This window comes from Ptiloglossa arizonensis, chromosome 2 (genome assembly GCF_051014685.1).
Source record: "Ptiloglossa arizonensis isolate GNS036 chromosome 2, iyPtiAriz1_principal, whole genome shotgun sequence".
Classification (NCBI taxonomy): domain Eukaryota; kingdom Metazoa; phylum Arthropoda; class Insecta; order Hymenoptera; family Colletidae; genus Ptiloglossa; species Ptiloglossa arizonensis.
This window is the reverse complement of record NC_135049.1, coordinates 16791965-16815307: the sequence shown is the minus strand read 5'-3', so window position 1 is coordinate 16815307 and position 23343 is coordinate 16791965. Positions and strand designations below refer to the sequence as shown.

At 37.1% G+C, this 23343-nt stretch overlaps 1 protein-coding gene across 8 annotated transcripts in view; it reads right to left on the bottom strand.

The window, feature by feature from the left end:
* The window catches only part of LOC143154830 (prominin-like protein), a 71793-nt gene that overhangs the window by 13893 nt on the left and 34557 nt on the right, over positions 1-23343 (bottom strand). For 6 of the 8 annotated variants that reach the window (XR_012994260.1, XR_012994261.1, XR_012994262.1 and 3 more), the window contains exons 2-5: positions 3740-4007; positions 2656-3008; positions 1452-1573; positions 1337-1360 (exon numbers count right to left, since the gene is read on the bottom strand). Coding sequence is in view for 5 of the 8 variants with exons in the window: in XM_076326825.1 (XP_076182940.1) it covers positions 1337-1360; positions 1452-1573; positions 2656-3008; positions 3740-4007 (767 nt within the window). In the remaining 3 variants the exon portion in view is untranslated. The remainder of the gene's footprint in view (positions 1-1336; positions 1361-1451; positions 1574-2655; positions 3009-3739; positions 4008-23343) is intronic. The other 2 variants (XM_076326821.1, XM_076326824.1) reach the window with 1 other exon arrangement.

Here is a 23343-nt window from a genome sequence, read left to right as displayed (position 1 = left end):
GATATAGGAATCCGATTCAACGTATTAAACCTCGAATACAAGCAAATTAAGCAGAAAAATGAAAGAAAGCAGTCAGTCTTGTATCGAATTTATCCAGGAGTGATTGATAATCTTCTCGGTGTCTATCACGATTCAACAAGAACCCCTTTTATACATGTCTTTGCGTACAAGCTTCCATAACCTTATGCAAGACCCTTTCAAGTAATGCAACAATACGAAGCACATGTTTATGAAAAACACGTTAAAGGAGTACACTCCAGGTGTTGAAAACACGTGAATAAAAGGGGCCTTGAAATTGAAATACAGGTTGTCCGATAAAGTTGTTCCCAAACTTAAGAGCAAAGGTACTCACAAGAGGCAAACAAAAAGAGCTTGATGTGTTTCCAAGTTACAAGACGTTTACTTATGAATTCTCTATAATATTTGATTCGATTAAAAAAAAAAGGAAAGAAAGACGAGCCTGAAATATCTAACAAGAAAAATGCATAAAAATTTACAAAATAAAGTATGATAAAGATAATTGTTTTTACTATCGTTATACTTTCTTAATGAAAAATTGGTCATTGTTTTATTACGTGTAAAATTTTAATTCGTACATCGATGAAAGTAAAAAAAAACTGTGATCATGAAAGCAAACCGACGTACATTGAATTCTTTATTTCATTCGACGTTTGATGACTACGATGAAGGTCTTCTTTAGGAATACATCTAAACGTGTCGATAATGTTTTCTTTATTCATGGGTCTATAATGTGTTTTTTTAGACTTGATTCAATTCTAGAGTAGTTCAGAGGTTTAGTTTATTACTGTAGGATTATATTCTTTTCTTGGAATAGTTCAACTTTGAAAAATTAAAAATATTATTTGCGTAAAGAACTAATTTTTCGTTAATATAAAGTACAAAGAGAATTCAAGTTACACTGATTCTGACTCATAAATAAACACGAAAAGAACGAAAGGCATGTTTATAACTATATTTAAAAAAAATGTTATTTAAAACAAAAAAAATTTCTTTCAATGTGCTCTTTTTCAATCCTATATTTGTTACGCTAATAATTGATGCTGATGTGATTAAAAAATGAACTTTAAAGTATGTAGCTCGCAACAAGAAAGTAAATTGGTCTATTATCCAAAATGAGTTTGGTACGTTTGCTCCAAAGGATAACATTTTACTTAGGAAACGTCTTCTAATTCAGAAACAATTAGGTTTGGATCCATGTTTACTCAGTCTCTTCTGTGTTTATTTCCAGGAGTATTTTACGCTCTTTGAAGTTTCGCAACAACTTTTCTACACACCCTGTATATACACTTTTTTTTATCAAGGAATAAAGTCATACCTTCGGGAAGTATCGGTCCATGTACTGCACACGTGTAAAGGAGAAAGAAACGAATTCATTAGACGAATAAGTAAAGCGTCAATGCTGGATACAAAAAAAGTAAAGCGCAAAATACCTTGTCGAACTCTACTTGAACCGACATTTGATTCACTTTGTAATCGTTCAGGACCTGCTTGCAATTCTGGGTCTTGCACGCAGCGAGCGTGTGGAGAAGATTCTTTTTAACACCTCGTACAACTGAAACGAAGACAGAGGATTTTTATCGCCATTGTTATTAATTAAAATAATCGGGAACGCAGTTAGGGTTTTCCAACGTAAGCTGCCCTTAATGCAACTGCTGTATCGTGAAATCGTGTACAGAATATAGAGGAGGTTTAAACTATCATCGACGTTGTTTGTTAAACTGAATTGAATTCTCGTGATTCACAATGGTGCGTGTTGCAACGTGAAAGTTTCGATTTCGATAAAATGTGTTACGGTACGTGAGAAACTATTTTTTCTTCAAGGTTCAAACATTTTAAATACCTTGTTAGATATTTTATCCTAAAATGTTTTCTCAGTCTTTCAAGGTACAATAAAAATTACAGAAACTTGGAGGGGTGGTTTCAATCTTTCGGAGTGAATTTCTAGGCAGAGAAAGAAATTAAAAGAATTATGTAACGCTCACTTTTTAACGAGTTAGATTTGTTTTGCACTGGTTCCCCCTCATTAATATTGAAACAGCTATAAATTTTCCTTCTTAACCAGTCAACGATCCTATTGCAATTACTTTCTTTAAATAATTATCCGTATACTACTGTCTTTAATTCTTGCTTCATTACAGTCTCCAACTAAATAGTATAACAGAATTTCCGTTGCACAGATTATTAAACAGCTGTTCACTATTATACCAACTCTACCTCTGGATTAATTTTTGATTATTTATTCTCTCTTCGTTTTTCAAGATACTTTCACATCACACATCTAACAGGTTTATATCTACTATTACATTCCGACGCTTCTATCTTACTATACTTCAATTTGTGCTTGTATCTCTTTATCTCAAATTGTAAATGTTAATAACCTACAGGCATCTCTCTTTATTTCGCGACTGTTTCATTTTTTCCGTATCGTAATCGTTTTCCATTCAAATATTCTAATCTTCTCTATATAGATACCGTAATAAAAGGACTAAACGCGTGCAACGTTCGTTTCTGTATCGCGAGCCCTGTCGTAGTGCAAAAGCTCGGTTAAAAAGCGAGCGACATTCCTCGAGACACCTCCTCGTGAAAACGAAACGATGATTTTCAGTTTCTATGGACGACGAATGGAACAAGTACCGATGTCTAATTGACTGGCATTCGTCCGTAAATCCCGCGTGATGATCTGCATGGTCTTCAGGTCCTCCTGAATGGACTCCAAACCAGCCACGATGTCGCTGAGATTAGACAACGAGACCGCGTGGGAGTATTCCGCGAGTTGTTCGGTAACTATTCTACCGCTGGCCTGGAGGATGTTGTTCAGATTAATCTCCAACTCGTCGAAATTAGTGTTTAGCACGATGTTGACGTGATTCTTCGTGGCGTTCAGGTACAGTTTCACGTCGTTCAGGCTGATTTTCAGGTTGCTGGGTAGCTCCTTGGTGCCCTCCTGCATGTACTCGTTCGTGACGAACGCGCAGACAACGCCGAACCTGAAATCCACATCGAGCGATACGGTCACACACACCGGTGAATGTAGCTCGCGTCGATAAATCGAGAATAAATTGGAAAGCTCTTTCGTTGGAGCTACCGCCGAGTAACGACAAACAATTCGATGTAAGTAATCCTTTGAGTTCCTCAACGCGATGGATATTGGCGTTATTCGGAGCGTGCTTTCGTTCGAAAGAAATTAACGAGGGAAAATATCGTTTGACGCAACAGGATCGTATTTAGGTCACCGTAGGAGATTCGAAGTAATTGTGCTACGGGTCAATCGCGTTGAATAAACATTAATATCAGCGGGGGAGAGAGTTGCGTATTGGAAAGATTATTTTGTACAAATTTTGTACAAATTCAGCACCGACCGATAGGATTTTGTATTTTTGGAATACTTGAATCTTGAACTTTCCAGTTACGAGTGTCCCCGTTTCGAATGCAATTTCGAAGTTGTTGTCCTTGAAAACGAATCTGAATTTTGAAATTTAGGCAAGAGGGGTACGAAGCCACAGGGGAGTATTTAATCGATAGAACAGAGAATCGATAGAATTTTTCATCGACGAAGATTCCCTTATCACGGTCCCGGAATTAAGTTTCGTTCTACTACTCTTCGTTATCTTGACAATTTTTCGTTCACTTTCCCACAGACGAGTAAACAGCAATCAGGATCGATATCCTTAATTAATCCGGGAGAAGTTAAACGCTAAGAACGTGGACATACACTTACAATATAATAGTAGCAACCCCTATGAGCACCATGCTGAGTATCACCTTCCTGCAATGATCGTGTTTCTTGTCGAACGGTTGACTTCTAGCACCGCAATGACCGGCGCATCTGCAGCAGCAGAAGAACAAGCCCACGCAGGGTAAAATCGCCGCAAGAAGAAGTCCAACGAGGGCTAGGCCAGCCAGTCCACCGTAATGGGTCACGATGACCTGCCACTCGGACAACGAGTAACGAAAATATGGTATTCCATCTTCGACGGTGATCATCCCTGTAACAGAGTAAACATCGTGGCGTTAACACGGCGGATCGTTGATTAATCTTCGAGGGAGAAATAGGACGAAACACAATTGATAACCACTTGTTAAGAAAGATCTGTTTCGGTCTTCGTTCTAACGAGGAATTCAGCGACGTCGAACGAGTCGAGTGGTTGCTTCGACGATGCTCCAGTAAATCTCCTCGCGTTTCTTAATTTGGGTTACGGCTTCGTGGAACCAGGTTACGATCGTATTCAATGAAAGCTACATAAAGTACACTCGCCTAAGAGACGTCTACCTATACGATATTCGAACACACGACCAATACGAAATTATTCTTCAATTCAAGATTATTTTTCAATTCTCCGACACCGTTCGGTTCGTTTCGAGCGTTTCTCGGGAATTTAACGAGCCGTGGAAATCAATCGTAACACATAATCGCGTTCGTAAGGTTTGATGGATGAACAATACCGATGTGTTCATATATAGAAATCAATCAAATGCAACGCTTAGTTGCATTCGTAAGGTTTGCCGGATCAGCTATACCGAGATCTGTTCACCAACCACCCTGAACGAAACAGCGATAATTGTATCTATCGTGCAACGTCTGCTGCATTAACGATTAATTTATAACGAAAAAGATTTCTCGAGTCTTGATGTAAATATTGTATCAATTAAAAGCTGAATTGTTTTACGTTGTTTTATTCGATGATATATATTTAATCCGTGTTCCAATACAGAGTTTCAACAGTGGTGGACGATAGGGTAAGGTAATAAAATTGATAATTGTTTAAACGTTAATAGAGCCAGCAATAATTTCACTGTACGACGTATCGTATTATATCAATTATAAGCTGAATTGTTTTACATTGTTTCATTCTACGATATATATTTAATCCGTGTTCCAATACAGAGTTTCAACAGTGGTGGACGATAGGGTAAGGTAATAAAATTGATAATTGTTTAAACGTTAATAGAGCCAGCAATAATTTCACTATACGACGTATCGTATTATATCAATTATAAGCTGAATTGTTTTACATTATTTTATTCGACGATATATATTCAATCCGTGTTCCAATACAGAGTTTCAACAGTGATGGACGATAGGGTAAGGTAATAAAATTGATAATTGTTTAAACGTTAATAGAGCCAGCAATAATTTCACTATACGACGTATCGTATTATATCAATTATAAGCTGAATTGTTTTACGTTGTTTTATTCGACGATATATATTTAATCCGTGTTCCAATACAGAGTTTTAATAGTGGTGGACGATAGGGTAAGGTAATAAAATTGATAATTGTTTAAACGTTAATAGAGCCAGCAATAATTTCACCGTACGACGTATACCTAATCTGTGCCTTGACGTAGAGTTTCAACGGTGGTGTGGACCGAGTTGGAGAGATGGGACGAATGAATGCAGCGCGAAAGAATTGAACAATTGGAAGAAGGAAGCGGAAGACGGGGTGCGCGGGACAAGCATTAAAGAGCATATTTTTCCATCTGTAGCCCCGATACCGCTTTTTGGGGCGAGAACAACGGAGAAACGAGGACACGGACGGATGTAGGGCGTAGGTCAGTAAGAAGGGTTGCCGGGTCGAAGGGTGAACGTAACGGGGACGGACGGGAGAAATTTATTTGCTAGTTGGTCCTGGGAAAAATGGATCAAACGTCGATGACCGGTCGCGGCGGATTAAGACCCCTGGACCGCTGCATTGATTTTCTGATGCACCACGCTGCGCTCTTCTTAGGACGTGCATAAACTCGCTACGTGGTCATCCGAACGAACGATACACGCAACGAAAATTCGATGGATTGTTTTGTTTTGTTATTTTTTTTTTTTTTTTTTTTTTTTCAAAAATTCACGTAACAAGAAATAAATATTTTCAATGGCACGTATCGATGTAGGTTTTACTTTCGTTAAAATACCTTTCAGTTTTCACCAAAAAAAAAAAATCCCTAAAAATTCTCCAGTTGTTGAATCAATCTTTTTCCTTTCTACGAGCAAAAAAGTTACATTTTTATTTCTTTCGAGCGAACTTAACTTTGAAGGAAAATGAAACACGATTTTTTTTTAGAATGTATGAATATTTTATTAAATTATATATTCTCCATTTTGGAAAACGAAATGATTTTCCGAACGACGAAATATATTCGGTTATTAGTTTGCTCTGTTTTCAACGAATAATCGAGTCGTAGGGAAGGTATTCCGTTTTTGTTGTTTTTAAAAGTAAATAAATTTAACTGTGACGTAAAATAATATATTCCAAATAATGTTTGAGTCCCCTTCAAGAGAAGAGGACTAATTTGTAAATGCTCTGTAAATTAAGATTACATTATTAACACTTACAAACTAATACGTTGTATCAAAGAACAAGAGTTTGTTCAAAATGATGAAATTGAATTAAGAAGGGAAGACTGATTAAAATATGCAACATCTCCAAATTGAAGATTTACTATTCCTCCCCCTCGATTATTTTTTGCGCAAAATTGACGAAGAGTGAAACTCCGTCTCTGTAAATTACGATTACATTATTAACACTTACAAACTAATACGTTGCATCAAAGAACAAGAGTTTGTTCAAAATGATGAAATTGAATTAATAAGGAAAGACTGATTAAAATATGCAACATCTCGAAATTGAAGATTTACTATTCCTCCCCCTCGATTATTTTTTGCGCAAAATTGACGAAGAGTGAAACTCCGTGACTGGATCGATTATCGTGATTTAAACAGACCCGCGAAATTGCCACGAACTATTCGCATGCAAAGGGAGCTTTCGCCGATACTGTGGAAACTAGTTCCTGTCGTGGTGCATCGCAAACTTTCGTTTCTGGTGCAAGCTGCACCGCGCGGCTCGGTGCATCGAACGTGCACCGGGGATCGCTCGTATCCACGTGCACCGACGGATTTATTGCGGCCGTACAGGTTCCGTCAAAAGCTCCACGGAACACAGAGTTCAACGTTCCGACAGTGGCGCATCCAATACTAACTGTATGTGTCATTCGAAGCGAGGGTTTCCGCGATGCACTGCATCTGCGAACGTACAGGTGTACGGTGTTATCGTTTCTTCATTATCACAGAGAGTGCACGACTCTGAACGAATTCATATTCGATCATTTTCACGTCCTCGAATTATATCGCTGGCGTTGCTTCGTCGAAAGGAGAATTATTTTTCAATTAATTATCACCGTGCACGAGGACGTGAAAGTCAAAACGCGATTGTATTTAAAAGTATGTAGTTGGTCGAACTTATCTCTTTATTGCAACACAGATCTTGATTGCAAGTACGTATCCACTCGGTCAGTCTTATCTCCGTTTTGTAACACTCTTTTTAATAAGAATGCATTTACGTTCAGGTGCGTAGAATTTAATTCGACAACCTTATATCGGGTACTTTATTTCACTGGTAAAGATACTTTTGTTTTTTTTTCTTTTCTCTTTAAAGAATACTTATTCTAAATCGTCTATGTTTGACCGAACAATTTTAATTACATTTGACGTCCAGCTTGAAAATTTCTGGGTTCGTACGTTGCACCGTGACTGTACCTACTATTGAGTGCACTGTTAGTTATCTGTTTATCATCTCTCACGGCGAGTAATTTTTTCGTACCGCAATAAATTTGTCACGATATAAAATTGTGTTTAAATTTTCAGACAAGGTAACTATTAAATCGTTACTTTTCGATGATTCGTTGTTCTTACGTTTGTGACTAAGATCACTCGTATATTTGATAACTTATTGTTACGACACGGTTGAAAATTTTGTTAGAAGAAGCTGGGCTCGTGCAACTCCGAGCGCTCGAGGGAAATATGTAAATTCTGAAAAATGAGAAGTTTTTCGTACAAGAGACGTCTCATCGGCGAAAGGCATGAGAAACGGGGCAACTCGTGACTCGAGTAGTTAATCTCTCTTTTCATTCCGCTACCAGATAATTTCAATTCGCATCGCCGGGTTCGCCTGAAAAATTTAATCGCTCGCGAGAGAACATTTCCAACATTTCCGTCGCCACGGATCTTTTCGTCAGAAAAATTCATTTGTCAAGTCGCAAAAATATCCGGGGAAAGAGTCATTCGATCGCGAGAAATTCACGAAGGACGTTAAAGAGGAAAATATTTTTGAAGTGCACTCGACACTACCGTTGAAAAATATTTCATCACGCGCTCGATGTAACGGAAATTTATTTTTATTTACTAAAAACGTTTAGTCGCGTTTACGACCTTACGTATACTCTCACCACGAATACTTGCTTTCGCGAAACCAGTAAAATTACTTGTATTATTAATTCAATAACGATGAAATTTATATTTGTTTATCAAACGTACATACATATAACAAGTGATTAAAAATCCACTCGAGGAGTAGTATAAATTATTCTTAATCAACACCGTTAACCAAATTTACACTCGAAATGTTTATTTAAAATAAACTATGTTCGTTTCGATTACATTTGTCACATTTAGCTTGGTTATTGATTTTAATTTGTGTAAAAGTTATGGCTAATCACGTGTTACCGTTCCATTTTCGTACGCACAAAAATTATTCATTAAAATTTAGTAGCTTTACGGTTTAATATACGTATCTTTGCGTAATAAATAAATATTTAGTACAATTAACAAAATAAAATTTTTAAAGAAATGTCCAAATGCTACCCTTATTTTTCAGCCTGTCACACTGTAGTGATTCGTGTAAGGAAAATTAGTCATTTGCAGGATCAAAGGGACTTCGAGAGCCAATTCTATCCAACGAAAACGAGTCCCAGCGGTCGACAGGCCAATCAGAAACGGAGGTCACCGTCAATCATGTTCCACGAACCGAGGGACGGAGCTAGTTAGCGATAGTCGGCGATAATAGCGAGCAGAAAGATCGTCGTTAGCGCTTCTATATACGCGCTTGATATGGGGGAGCGGAACAAATGCTGGTTCTTGCGATGGTCTCTGTTCGAGTACCCACAGATGCATTTTTCGACCGAAACATTCTGAGTTTAAAGTCGTTGAAAATCAACAGCGAAAACGATGCTTCGAAACGACCGAACTGTCGTCGATTTAATTCTCGCGACTAATCGAACTGTTTGTTTAAATGTCTGACCAGTTTGGAGATAAAAGGAAATCGATGTTTCTTTTTAGAGTTTTCGAACGATTCGATAGCATCGGTCTGAAACAATTAAAAACGTTTTTCTCGAAGTTACAACTGTTAATAACAACTGTAAATGCTCCTCTGTTGTACGAATTAAAATTATTTTCACCACTCGAAGAAGTCGGAAGGCTGCAATGTTTGGTGAAAAAATCGAATTTTTTAGAAACGAACGTTACCGTACCAGTGACGAGGAAATATAAACGAATATATGTACGTTGTTTGAAATCGATACGTCGAATAGTTTTACGTATATCACACTTTTATCGCTCAATTTTTAGAGTTTCGTAAACTAGAAAGAACCATTAACCCTACAAAGACCCTAACGGAGGGAGAGACGATTTAAAATATGTTGAAACTTCTATATTCGAAAAGTATTTAAATTTACAACTATACAGGGTGTCCCTGAACGTTGGTGCCCGAACATGGGTTCAAATATTATCAGTTTTGGAGTTATGAGACTTTCTAAACAATTAAGTGTTACTTATCTTTCTTTACACTGTATGATCTCTATTTATTTCGATACAAACTTTTTAACACTTTTTCTCAAAGAAGCACATCCTTTTATGTTAGTTTTACGATTTAATTTAGATTTTTTGTAGTCTAGAAAATTACCTTTCAATGATTCAGAGGTGTTGTTTATGTCGTGAATGACTGTGATTCGAACAAATTTCTCGATACAGATGTTCTGCTTGGGCAGCATCACGTTTAGCTGTATCGTGGATTAAACGAATGCACGCCATTCTCGAATTTGTATAATGAACAATTAATACACAGGTAAAGACACAACGAGGAATTTAGAACTGTACGCGTTCACTGACACTGTAATACTGAGATGACTTGCTGAATAACATCGGTATAGGTACGCAGTTCGAAGCCTAGTATTTCCATACTTTCGTTCGACCTGGTAGTTTTGTATATTGTTAAAGGTTCGTAACACAAAATATTGTATAATTCTGAAACTAATAAACTCTGGACTACATTCATTATTTGTTTATTTTCAGGGACACTCTGAACATGTGTACACTATAAATTTTTACAATCAGAAGAATGTTGCACGTTATAACTTTAATAAGTGCATCGAATTATTAATATTATCTGTATAATTTTAAACAGAAATATAATCCATCGTTGAATGAAAATTTTCACGTGAAAGAAAAATTATGCCATACGAGAAAATGATAGTTTTGATGTTGGTTGCAAATTGTAAATGTACTTAACAAAAATGAAAGTTCTTGATTAATACAAATGTGAATAGTTACTAAGAAGTATGTTATAAAAGAGAAAAGAAAAGAAAGAGGAGGAAAATTATATAGTACATTATAAATAAATATAAGGCAAGGGTTAGAAGAATTTCCTCGTTTTTAATAGGAATGTAAAGTAAGTAATATACGATTTTTTATTGGTTAGATTAATCTTATCGAAGAGAATTTAGATTAGAGCCGTTTATATACATGATTGTTTATACTATGCTTATATCGGCAATTGTCGGTATTTTAGTAGCAAGTTAGATTAGAAGATAAAAAAATGATAAATTGGAAATAACCGATATCAAGTACAGAATGAAAGTAAGCTCCTCGGTTACTTATTTCTATACAAACTCGTATTGGTTATCTCGAGTTGAAAAATTCTCAAGATTTTTCGCTTGTAATATTCGAGCAACGTAATAATCTGTCGAAAATATACGGAAGGTGAGACTTCCGTATAGGGGGTGAAAAGCGACGAAAAAAAATGAAAGTCGAAAAAATGTCTACAGAGACAGCTTTCACAAAGTGGGTTACACGCGTGGTCATGGGTATCGTTAAAAGGTAGCGAACGACACCGCGACAAGGTATTAACATAATCGTGCTAGGGGTCAATGACTCTGGGAAACCGATCGAAACCCTGGACGACAGTGAGTGTTGCACCGTTGCACCGTTGCACCGGTGCAACGAGCGCTCACCTGACTGTAATGCCCTTCTTTAATTATTCAAAGGGCTTTCTTCCGATTTAAATCCTTTGAACTGTGTTACTTCGTGCGTTTCAGCATTTAATTTTAATACTTTTTCTTCAAACGACTAACTGGCAAGGAATTTAAAAACCGAGTTTTTAAAAATAAAATAATCGTTCGTGCTCGTAATACGTTTTCCGCTCTTCATTCAATAAACGAAACGGAAATATTCTAGTTCAAATGTGACAGTACCTTATTCAGGTAACTTGTTTAGTTCGACGATTAGTGATTATTCTCTTCAAATAAAATACAAAAAAAAAAAAATGAAACATAAAGTAGCTTTTATTCTTGAATATCGATAAGTACATTTTCCATCATTCGTTTTACTCGATTAGAAACAAAAATATAGAAGAATCTAATTGCGAATAAAGTCATCACCAATTATCAGCCATTATCTGAAACTTTAGATTCGATTTGAATCGCACGTGATAAGTGTTTAATTAATATTTTGTACCACGAAGTACGCTCGATTGTCCAATAGAATTTCTATCTCGTACATAACTGAGAGATTCGATTCAACGATGAATTCGAGTGATTATTTTCAATTTATATCGGCACCGTATTTAACGCTTTTCGCCGCCGTTGATCCAACGTTAATTCAATTTCAATGATCGCGTCGCTAAATAGAAACTCTTTCACGTGACACGAGTCACGCCGTGTACGTTTAATGGAAAAACATTTTACTTGCAGCTTACACGCACCTGACTCCGCGTATTACGAGATACCACGGTGCAGTGTAACCGTGGCTTTGTAACACGAGAAAACCTCGACCTCCGTGCTCGGTCGATTTCCGGTTTGCAACGATGCGCGTGGATTAAGAGCCACGTTCGCGGAAGACGATCTTGTTTCTGACGCAATGCTTAAACGATTCGTTCGACACGGTGAAAAATATCGTACAAAATTTCCTGTATTATCGTGGCCGAATTTCGAGTCAATTTATCGTTCCATCGATTCGACGAAACGAGAGATATTTTCGACCGCGTGAATAATTTTGAACGTCGTTCAACGATCGCGTCGAACGAAGAATTCGAGTTCACTTCGCGAAACGAGAAATCGATGTTGCTTCAGAAAATGCACTATGCACTTGCATTCTCAATACCTTCAAAAAAAAAAAAAAAAAAAATGATTTCCACGTTCGGTGTCGTTTTAGCGAAATTTAAAGCCACGTTCCCACCTCAACGATGAAATTATACGAAAACCAGCGGCTAAAAGTTTTCAGAGCAGTCGATTTAGCGAGAGTTAAGCCCACCTTGCGGTCTCGATAAAAGGAGCATCGAAAAGCGATAGGAAAGCGGTTTTAAATCGGACTATCGAGTCGCTTTTCATTTTATTATCCGTACCTTCCTCTTCCCGGTAATCCCAACGGAGGCGACCGCTATTATCGTAATGAAGAAATCCATTAGCTTCCTACACGGTAAATATTGGTACATCGAATATTCCGATTGGATGTCCCGACTTCCTTGCTCGCGGATACCGCGACGTTATCGATTTATTAACTCGTCGCAATCTACCGACAGAGAAAATAATACCGTGGTAAATAAGAAAATTACTCGAGACGTTGATTCCCTTATTAGTTGACGTCTGCCTTGAAATTTTAATACGGATCGCTAAATTTCATCAAACTGACGAACAAAGAGATTACGGAGGTACCTGACGAATAAAAGGATGATTAATTGAAATAGGAAAAAAGGGTAAATTTATAATGGAAGATAAAGTATTGTTAACAGTTTCCTTCTTTTCTGCGAAATTGTACGTTCAAAAAGCGAAGATACTGTATCGTAAACGGGAAAATAATTAATAAAAGAGACGGAGTTATCGCGGGTCAGTAGTGCAGAAACGAGTCAAATTTAAAAATAAATAATTGCGACTGGTTTTGATCAAATGAATGCTGATTGAGTAGGAACAAATTCAAACGTTCCACGTTATGTTTCTTATAATTTTACTAGGATATTTTATACGTATGACGTAACACAAACTATTGCAAGTATACTTAACTTTTTCATTTTCATATTGTGTTTAGTAAACACACATTTCTTAACGTTTTTCGTGAAATAATTTGATTGAAAAGATTAAAAATTGATAAGATTAACAACGTTTCGATCTAAATATTGAAGAATACGATTAAAATAAATTTACAAAAATACAATTCGTTTTTCTCGGTATTTCGTTAAGTAACAAGAGAAATAAATTCTAACCAGAAAATTATTAAATACTAATGTAGAAGCTTTTGTAGGATTTATATATATAAAGATTGTCGAAGCGATATAAGATCGCGCGGTATTTAGTAATCAAAAATTAATATTTATTTGGAACTTCTTTTTCTGGTATCATTAGTTCCTGGAACTGTGACTCCTAAGGCCGAGGACCATAACGCTTAATTATTATTCTCGAGATAAATTTCGATAGCCGAGGCAAAATGTGACACCACTCTTTTACTCGTGATATACGTTTAGTCGTTGAAGATAACTCACAGAAGGAAGATATACTTTTCCAGTAATAAAAGAGTCACAAATATAAAAGAAAAGTCTAATTATTACTCGACTAAACTCACAATCGTAATAAGGATCTTCAAAAACTGCCTTTTAACTTTACGTTTTCGAAAAATATGAATCTGAAAGGACCCGAAAGTTAAGTGAAAATTAGTGAAATAATTTATAAAGAGAATGGGAAACTGTTCAGTGTTAATAATATTTCAAGCGCACACTCTTTGTCTTAGATCGTTCTTAGGTGCATAAATTATTAGATAAACCCGGAAATGATTGAATTACAGATAAAAAGCAACAGTATGATTTATAAGAAAAAAAAAGTGAACAAATGATTACCAGAGTCGTTGAAATACCCAGTATCGTTTGGACGAACAACGCAAGAATTGAAAGTCGTTGAAAAAATGTGGCACCGGTCCTTTCAGTTTCATATTTTTCGAAAATGTAAAGTTAAAAGGCAGTTTTTGAAGATCCTTGTTAGGATTGTGGGTTTAGAATCAATCCAAAGGGATGAGAGTGATTCGTAATTCGAGTTCGTTTCGCGCCATTTGGTCCATTTTTCCGAAGCTCGCCAGACACGCATCTCATTATTTTCGAAGATAAAGTGCTGTGCGGTTATTTCCCCTACTGGAAACCCGAAGGCACTCTTTCACTCTTGTCACGCAGCTTTCACCCTCTTCTTCAACGTCTTCGTTGCTACTGTGCCGCGGTGTTTGAACCGTGGAATGAAATAATTAACTTTGTCGAGATTTCCGTGTTAAGAAAGGGCGATATTCCCACGAAAATCAACTACCAGTGGTTTTTAAGATAAAATTTGGAAAAGTTCTTCTTTTGTATAATCATCGTCGTTGAATTTGACATTGTTGAGCTAATAAATATGAAAAATAAATACTTTCAATTATTTTAGATTCTCACGCCCGTCTTACGCACGATTATCAACGATAATCGCATTATTTGTTTCATATAAAGAGTAGTATTAATTAAAATCTTATTTCGATCGAAACGATGTTCAGACGTTTCTTTTAACAAATGTTAGGTTAATCGTGACACATTTGAAAAGAAAAGATTATTTATCGCACATTTAACCCAAGTCTCGTACTAACAAATGGGAACTATTTTTACATTTGAAGGTAATTTGGGGATATTGTTAGGTAGATTTGTATTTAATCAAAATTATACAATTCTATTGAAGGTAACTTAGGAATATTGTTAGGTAGATTTATATTTAATCAAAATTATACAATTCTATTAAATGGCCAGTTTGATATTTAACCAAAGATATGCAATTTGAACTAATCTTTAATTCCATTAAGTTCTTGTAACTTAATAAACAAACGTTTCTGTAGAGAATCCGTGTGAGAGTTGGAATGTTGAAAGGAAATCTGTTTATTTCCCTTGCACGTATCAAACCGTTATTACTTCTACTTAAAATAGTTGCATTTACTACGGGCGATAAAAATGTCAATTGTCGATCCCAATTACATTCTACTCGACACTGGTGTCGATATTAGTACGTATTGCGACTTGAGATTGCTTACTCGCTACACTTGAAACTTTTTAAGAATTTTAACTTGCAAGAAAATATCATTTGCATACGAGTAACGTGACATCCTGTACGAATGAAAATTCAGACCGCTGCGAATGAATAACGCGTTAGCGACCATTTCTCCGTCGTGGCGTTCTCGAGAATCGTTTTGCTCCGAAACGATGGAACGCGAACTCGATGGATGGACGTTGAACGAATTAAAAGCGATTTAATTGACGCTGAATGGAATATCCCGTCGTGACGAAACGAAACCGTTTCGGTCGATGAATACGCGACGGAGTTCGAGGTGAGAACAATCCGATTCCTCGAGGACAGTGGCCTGTTCCAAACCTTCCGGTGCATTGTCCGAAAAGGAAACGTGATCCTAGAACGTGCAGGCACTTGGAGCAATCACTGAGCTGCGTCAACCTCATGGTAGAAAAATAACACCAGAAAGGGATGGAAAAGGAACCGAACGAGCAATATCCTCCACCTTATCGGATTTCTATGAAAATAATATTGTCGGAGGTTACACGTTGCGCGACAACTAATATTTGTTCAATTATCGTATTCTCGTAACGCTTCGAAACTCGTAAATTTGTCACAACGATAACGATGCGAAGAAGGTCCGATGGCTACAAGATTAATAGAGGAAGGAGATTTTTTTCTACACTTTTTCAACCATTAGTGTATATTGTTTGCAGAGTGTCGAAAAGACATTAAAATGCTATTAGGATTAATTTTCTACAAACTAAAATTACAAACTGAAATCAATGCCTAGAAATTTAAAGAAACTTGTTTGAAATATATAAAAGAGTAAAGGGAAGATGCACATAGTGAAGAAGAAAATGTGCACGCAATGTATAAAGAATGTAAGCTCTGTGAACGAACTATGATATCATAATAATTATAAAAAAATAATTATTCGAGAGATACATCGGAATAAACAATAATGAGAATAAAAAATAACGAGTTATAACCCCACTGTGCCGTAGATAATACTGAAAATGCTTACACGTGGCACGAGTATCGTCGAAATTGCTGTAGGTATTGCAACACGTACTGCCAATGATGGCAATTACATTATTACATATTACGACGATTGTGGTTATTAAAATGAACGTAGAGACTTATGAGTATTGCTCGACGCACACGAACAGAGAATGTTAAAATAGAGAAAATCCACAAACTTCGTTACGACATTGTACACGACTCTGACCAGAGAGTAAATTGCAGAATGCAATTTTCTGCATTTTCAGAAATACCGAACTTCGAAATGTATCGTAAAGCGTTGCATTTTGTGCGAGACGAGTAATTTAATTTGCGCGATGCTGGACGAATTTGCAGGGGTATTTTTAGAATCTAAAACGTCGAGACAAAGGGAATGGTTTTCTGTTACAGGGACAGAGAAGCACGATATGGAAAAAGGAGGGTACCTGTATCACCGAAGCCAGCAAAGCTCCGTGTAGGGAAGTGCTACAAGTATTGCGCAGCGTTGCGAGACGATAAATCCTGCTTCGGTATTTTTTAATATTATCTGTTATTTAAGGATCATCTGGGTTCAACATTTCATGCGTTCAGAAATCAAAATTCTAGCCCTACGCTTAATGGTGCACGTTTAAATTAAGTCGACTTTTTAATATTATCTGTAATTTAAGGAGCACCTGTGTTCAACATTTTATGCATTCAGAAATCAAAATTCTAGCTTAATGGTGCACATTTCAATTAAGTCGATTTTACACAAGTAATCGCAAATTACAGAAATTTTCATATATAACATATTAGGTAAAATAATATCATCAATTTTTACAACATTTACGTTTACAACCCTAAACGAACAACATTGCAATAAAATTTTAATAACCCTAAAGTGTAGAATTAAAATTTCCTCTCACGTTTCACATTTTCTTACAAGATTTCCTAACTTTCGAATTGGAAGAGAAGGAAACGATTGCTAGTATACCGTACGATTACTGTTACAGTAATGGAACAAATAGAGGATATTGTTACTTATAATTCTAGTATCGGAGCTCGATATACGAGATGAAGTAAAAGTAGAGTAGCAATCAGTGCGAATCTGTTTATTAGAAGTGGAAATAGAGCGTTTATCCATTCTATTTTAATATGCAAAGAGGATTAAATCGAAACTATGTTTCGTTAAAATTTCTCTATTAAAAGAAGCTGTTTAGATCTAAACACAATCGAAGCTTTTCTCAGTCCAAATACAATACCAAAACTGGGGTTCACAGGCCTCGTGCATACAATCATTAAGTAAGATAAAGAAAAAATAGTTTGATGAACTGTGTGTGTGGAAATTTTGTAACTTTCTTAAATATAATCTCGTAACACCCTTATGCGTTCACTACACACGCTAGGCAATAGTTCGGCATACCTACAGAGTGTAACATAACAGAAAAAATTCCTAACTCTGAAACATCATACCTATCATCAATGACAATATACTTTGTCATACATCTGAAGCAATCCACACACTCTAAGGAAGAAAAGAAAACAAGAGATGATACTGCACTGCTGCCTGTGCTTGCTGAATATAAATATGCTTGATTTGTAGTAACAATAAGCAAACTTATAATAAAGGTTTAGATCTTCAGTGTTGATAAGATAAAGGTATATGGTTTTTTGTGTAATAGAATTTTGAGAAGAGTTGTCTACGTTGGACCAGTATTGTATTTTCAGATGTAGAGAAAGTTTATCTTGTTCGATTGGCAACAAAGGTTACCAACACTGGTAAATATCTAATGGAACTACTCAACTTGTTCCGGTAGTCACCCTCCGCAATTAGAAGTTCGCGATTGTATTGTGTTACTTAACTGTCGAGTATTTAAATAACAAATCACAAGGTCCACGGCCATTCTGCTGTACATAATAAATCGTTACATTGTCACCTTAACAAAACCATTTGTTCAGCTACGAGCTGCTGTCAATGTTTTAAAATTCTAGTCCAGAACTGAAGTTAGACCAGGCGTTTTCAGTTATATAATAAACTTGCCTAGTTTGGACTGCAATCTATTATTTACATTTGGACCGGTTCATTGCGGACAATAGTAATGCGAATAAAGATAAAAATAAATTCTCACGAATTTTATACGTCAATTTCGATAAATAAAAATTCCTTAAATATCAAGTAATCGTAATGTTAATTTTTCAATTGTCAGTTATCTCAAATAGCTCGTACAAAATATATTATAGCAAACGATTGCTTGATTGGATTCTATTATTAGTGTTGTATATTTTCAGTTTATAATCTTGTCCAATATTGTGCAATATTTTTCGTAACACCGAATTATGTACACACGAACATGTACACGGTGATATTTTCTTTCTCTCCATTTCTCAAAAACATTTCATTTTCCGGATATCGTCGAAAATAAGGGAAGCAGTATAAATTTGACGAAATGCTTCCAACTAGAATTCTAAAAAAATGTAAAAAGGTACGTACGACGAAAATAACTATCGGTAAACGGTTGAACGACCAACGACGAGCAATATTACGGTACTTAACACGTAACACGGTTATAAGTCGGAGGTTCGCAACGAGGCCCCATGGAACAGGGCTTTCTCCAGCTGGAACGAGGCAAAATCGCTGCGAGGCCATTCCGATGATCGTAATCGTCCAGGTCTGTCCTTCGAATATTTAACCGCCTAGAAGAAAGTCATTAACGCTTTCCAGATTTCTGCTCACGCACTTGTTCCATAGACTTATCGCTGACGGAACAAGACGCATTTTACATTTTAATATAATGCACTTTAAATATTCATATTATTCGTATTATTAAACATCTTTAGGTACTACGAATACGTGGAGGTATGAAAAATAGAAAATACATAATTAGATTACGTATGCGCGCAGGAGACGCGATGCGGTTAAAAATGCTATTATAAAATTCAATTTGAATATTCATCGTAAATTTATGTTAAGCAAGACGAGGGAAGTGTAAAGATATTCGTATGTAATTAGATTTGCAGATTGGTAAATTGGCTTCGTATTTATCGTTAATTCTTCGACCGTAGTTTTCATTAAAGAAGAAGTGGAAGGTGTACCGTTTGGAACGAGTAATTAAATTTATAAATTACAGAATTAATTTTCTTCGGAATAAAGGGCAGTACACTTAGACCGGCGATGTTAATAATACTTATCGTGCTTTTCTTGCTTCGAATTGTCGTTAAACTAGACAAAGTGAACAATAAGAGACAAAATGTGCCTGCGAGCAAAATGTCGAGTTTCGAGTCGTGCTTTTTGGTGTCTTTATTAGTATACACGTAAACAATAACTACCATTAAGAAATATAATGAACGACTCTGTACAATAAAATATCAGGACGAATTTCGCCCGTGAATCTTTCAACGCTTATATTGGGTTGTTCGGGAAGTCATTTCGTTTTCCAAAATGGAGAATATATAATTTGATAAAATGTTTATACACTCTAAAAAAATCGTGTTTCATTTTCACCAAAAAAAAAGACTTTCCGAACAACCTAATAACTTTCCAATAAAGAATTTTCGAACATAACCTTGTACAAATTTGTTTCATTTACTCGACTATAGTAACACGTGGTATACGTTCGATCCCAACCTTTTTAGACACCCTGTACAGAGCTTATATCTTTCCAATAAAGAATTTTCGAACATAACCTTGTACAAATTTGTTTCATTTACTCGACTATGGTAACACGTGGTATACGTTCGATCCCAAGCTTTTTAAACGCCCTTTACAGCGGTCGAATTACTTTCAACGCTTATATCTTTTTGATAAAGAATTTTTGAACATAACCTTGTACAAATTTGTTTCATTTACTCGACTATGTTAACACGTGGTATACGTTTGATCCCAAACTTTGTAGACACCCTGTACAGCGCTTATATCTTTTCAATAAAGAATTTTCGAACATAACCTTATACAAATTTGTTTCATTTACTCGACTATGGTAACACGTGGTATACGTTCGATCCCAAGCTTTTTAAACGCCCTTTACAACGGTCGAATTACTTTCAACGCTTATATCTTTTTGATAAAGAATTTTTGAACATAACCTTATACAAATTTGTTCCATTTACTCGACTATGGTAACACGTGGTATAAGTTCGATCCCAAGCTTTTTAGACACCCTGTACAGCGATCGAATTACTTTCGAGCGGTGTCCAATGTTTTCCATGTACTTCGATTACAGAATCGTTCGAACGGGGAGATCCCGGTTTCAAGCAACGGAACCTGTACACCGCGCCGGGAGTACGTTACGTGTCACCGAACAAGACCGGAGTACCACCGGCAAAAGGAAAGCGAGTTATCGGGAACGGAGAACTACGAGCAAGCGAACACGACGAAAGTACCGCATTGCACTTTCCGATGAACAAAACCGCATCGCGCAGCCGGTGCGCGGTGAACATAATGCGTCCTACCGGAAACGGAGTTCCCCTTACGCCTAAGCGGAGTGCGCGGGCGTGCGCGCGCGCGCGCGCGCTCTAGGGGAAAAAGAGCGAGTCGAACAAACGACTGGACTCGAACCAGAGACGATGAGATCACCTGCGATAGAGCACGAATGAATCAGAGCCCGTGTAGCGGGGTTCAACAGGATCCTAACGGCACTCTTGAGGAATTAACGACCTCGACCGACGACGACGACGACTACCACGACGCCGGGCACGCGCGGTCGCGTATTAAAAAAACCGTAAGAGAACCGCGGAAATAAAAATACCAGGGGTGGAACCGAGCGTCCTCGAGGTCCTGCGTCGTCTAGGGAGGAACGAGCACCGTGAAGCGGGATCGATCGCAACAAACCGGGAAAATTCCGCTCGCGGCCGACTCTGCGTACGAAATCAACTCACGAGCAGATACCACGGATTACCGGACCTCTCTAAGTTTACCAAAGATACTTGAAATTTCACCTGGCGTTGCACTCGATCGTTGCACTCGTAACAGAATTTACGACCAGGATTAACTCCGTTTACGATATCGTAAAATGTAAGATTCGTGGTAAGGAAATCGGGGGAATCTAAGAACCACAATCGGTGAGTCTTTGTCACGTTCGAATATATTTTCTTGAAAATATTAGAAAGACACCAATGTTTCTTTAAAAAGAAAATTTTTCTGTCGATTTTGACAAACTTTTCCTCTTTGCGCTATTAATTTCTCAACCGGGTGAGATTTAAGGTTGGTATCGAGCGCATCGAGGAGATGTACGTTTTGTTGATATTGTACTCGGGGAGATAATACCGGATTTCGTTCCATCTAGCGGTGTGTTAAATTTATGCACTTTCCAGCGAGAAATCTCGCGCGTCGTCGAACCGAACGTCGATCGATCGTTAGTGTCCAAGTGGGAAAATATTTGTTAAATGTGCGTACGATAACGAGATTTTGAGCCGTGTTCCTGAACCGGTCTATTGGCCGAGCTATTTTTAACAGCAATTGTGAAACGGTATCGATTTCAATTTTTCTGCGAGAAGGTGGGACGACCGTGTACGTGTGTAACGCGGTTCAAGTGTGTAGAGAACGAAATGTGGAGAAACGTGAAATAACGGATACGATTACTTTTTACTCGGTTTAGAAACACGGAATTCGACTTGCTGAATTTAACACACCGTGAGTGTACGCGTTAAGGGGATCTTTGAAAATTCAACGTTGAAAGAAAAGGCGTTTTTCGTGAAATTTTCACTGCAGCCACGCTATTCGTAACAATTGTTTCGAACTGAAGGTTTCTACACATATTTCGCGTAAAAGTACACCTTTATCGTCGAGAAATATCAATTTATCGAAGAAATGTACTGCAAGTACATCGGTAAAAACACAATACGTGCTCCTGGCGTCTCTAATCGTTTAAACTGTATTAATGCAGATATTTTTAGTACGAGTACGATTTTGGCTGGAACTACAAAGATAAAATAATACGAACATTTTTCGAAATGACGAATTTCGAAATGACAACTGTGAATCGTATAGATTAGTGAACAGAACGAAAAATGCACCGGCCAAGAATTGCTTTTCACTTGTAACGATACCTATTCAATTTTGCTCGTTGATCTGTATTTTTCAACGTCACGAGCCTGCTTCGAAAATATTCTTTTCGAAAACACCGGGTTAATCGCGACGCGATCGCGGAACGTTCGACTCCTTTCGATTTCAATATTTATGACATCCTGAGTGGCCCCTACCATTGTCGTGGAAGCGCCGGTGCAGCGGCTGCATTCTCTTCGGCACAAAAGGAACCGTAATGAGAGGGATCAAAGAAGGGAAAGGGTGAAAAACGCGGCGTGTGCTCTCGCGTATATGTGCCAGAGGCAGACAAACATAACGAGAAGCACGGGACGAAGAGAGAGACGTACGTGGAAGAGAGGCCGGAGAAGAGGATGCAGTGTGCGCGCGCGGTGCACGTATCGGTGCACCTGCAGCGCTGCAGCTCCGCGACGGTGTCCCAGAAATGCAACTGTTCCTGTGCCACGCATTGTCTCAAGTCTCGACGAGCTCGAAACGACGCTTTTCATCTCGAGCGAAAAATTTAATGAGAAAATAAGTCTCCCCTTTCTGACTCCATTAGACAATGGATTGGACTTAATTGGCTTTGGAGTTTCAGCACCATTTTGTGCAACGAATTCAACGATTCTGTAACAGGTCAGCGAAATATGGAAAGGCAGCGACTGGGGATAAATAAATAATTTCGTGTGCGGGCTGAGATTCGATTGAACGTTAACGTTTCAGTGGGTCAATGCGGAGCACATAGAAGAAAATGTGCGAATGCAGACTTTTATTTTTCGATACGGTGAAACGTAAGCTACGTCAACCGTGTCGTCTCAAGATGTTAATGTTAATGTGCGTTTTATTTCGGAATCAATATTTTTATCTTTCGTTGCGAATGTGGACAATTTTGTTCATAGACTTTAGATTTGATTGTATTTAAATTAAATTATACTATTGTTTTGAGAATGACCACGAATCAATTATATATAAATTGTGCTTAGTTGTGTTATTTATTTACGGATTACTGTTTCCTACTTATCGTTATATGGCATTCGTTTGAATTTTTTAAAAAAGCCTGTCCACATTCGTACCTTGAATAACGCTGATTCGAGGAATCTTCATTAATTATAGAATTTTTAATAAAATAGTAAGATACGTGAATGTTTTACCGTCTTGACTCTTTCACCTAGAACTTTAGCGAACCTTGAAACCAATATAATAAAAATTTCAAACACTCGTTCA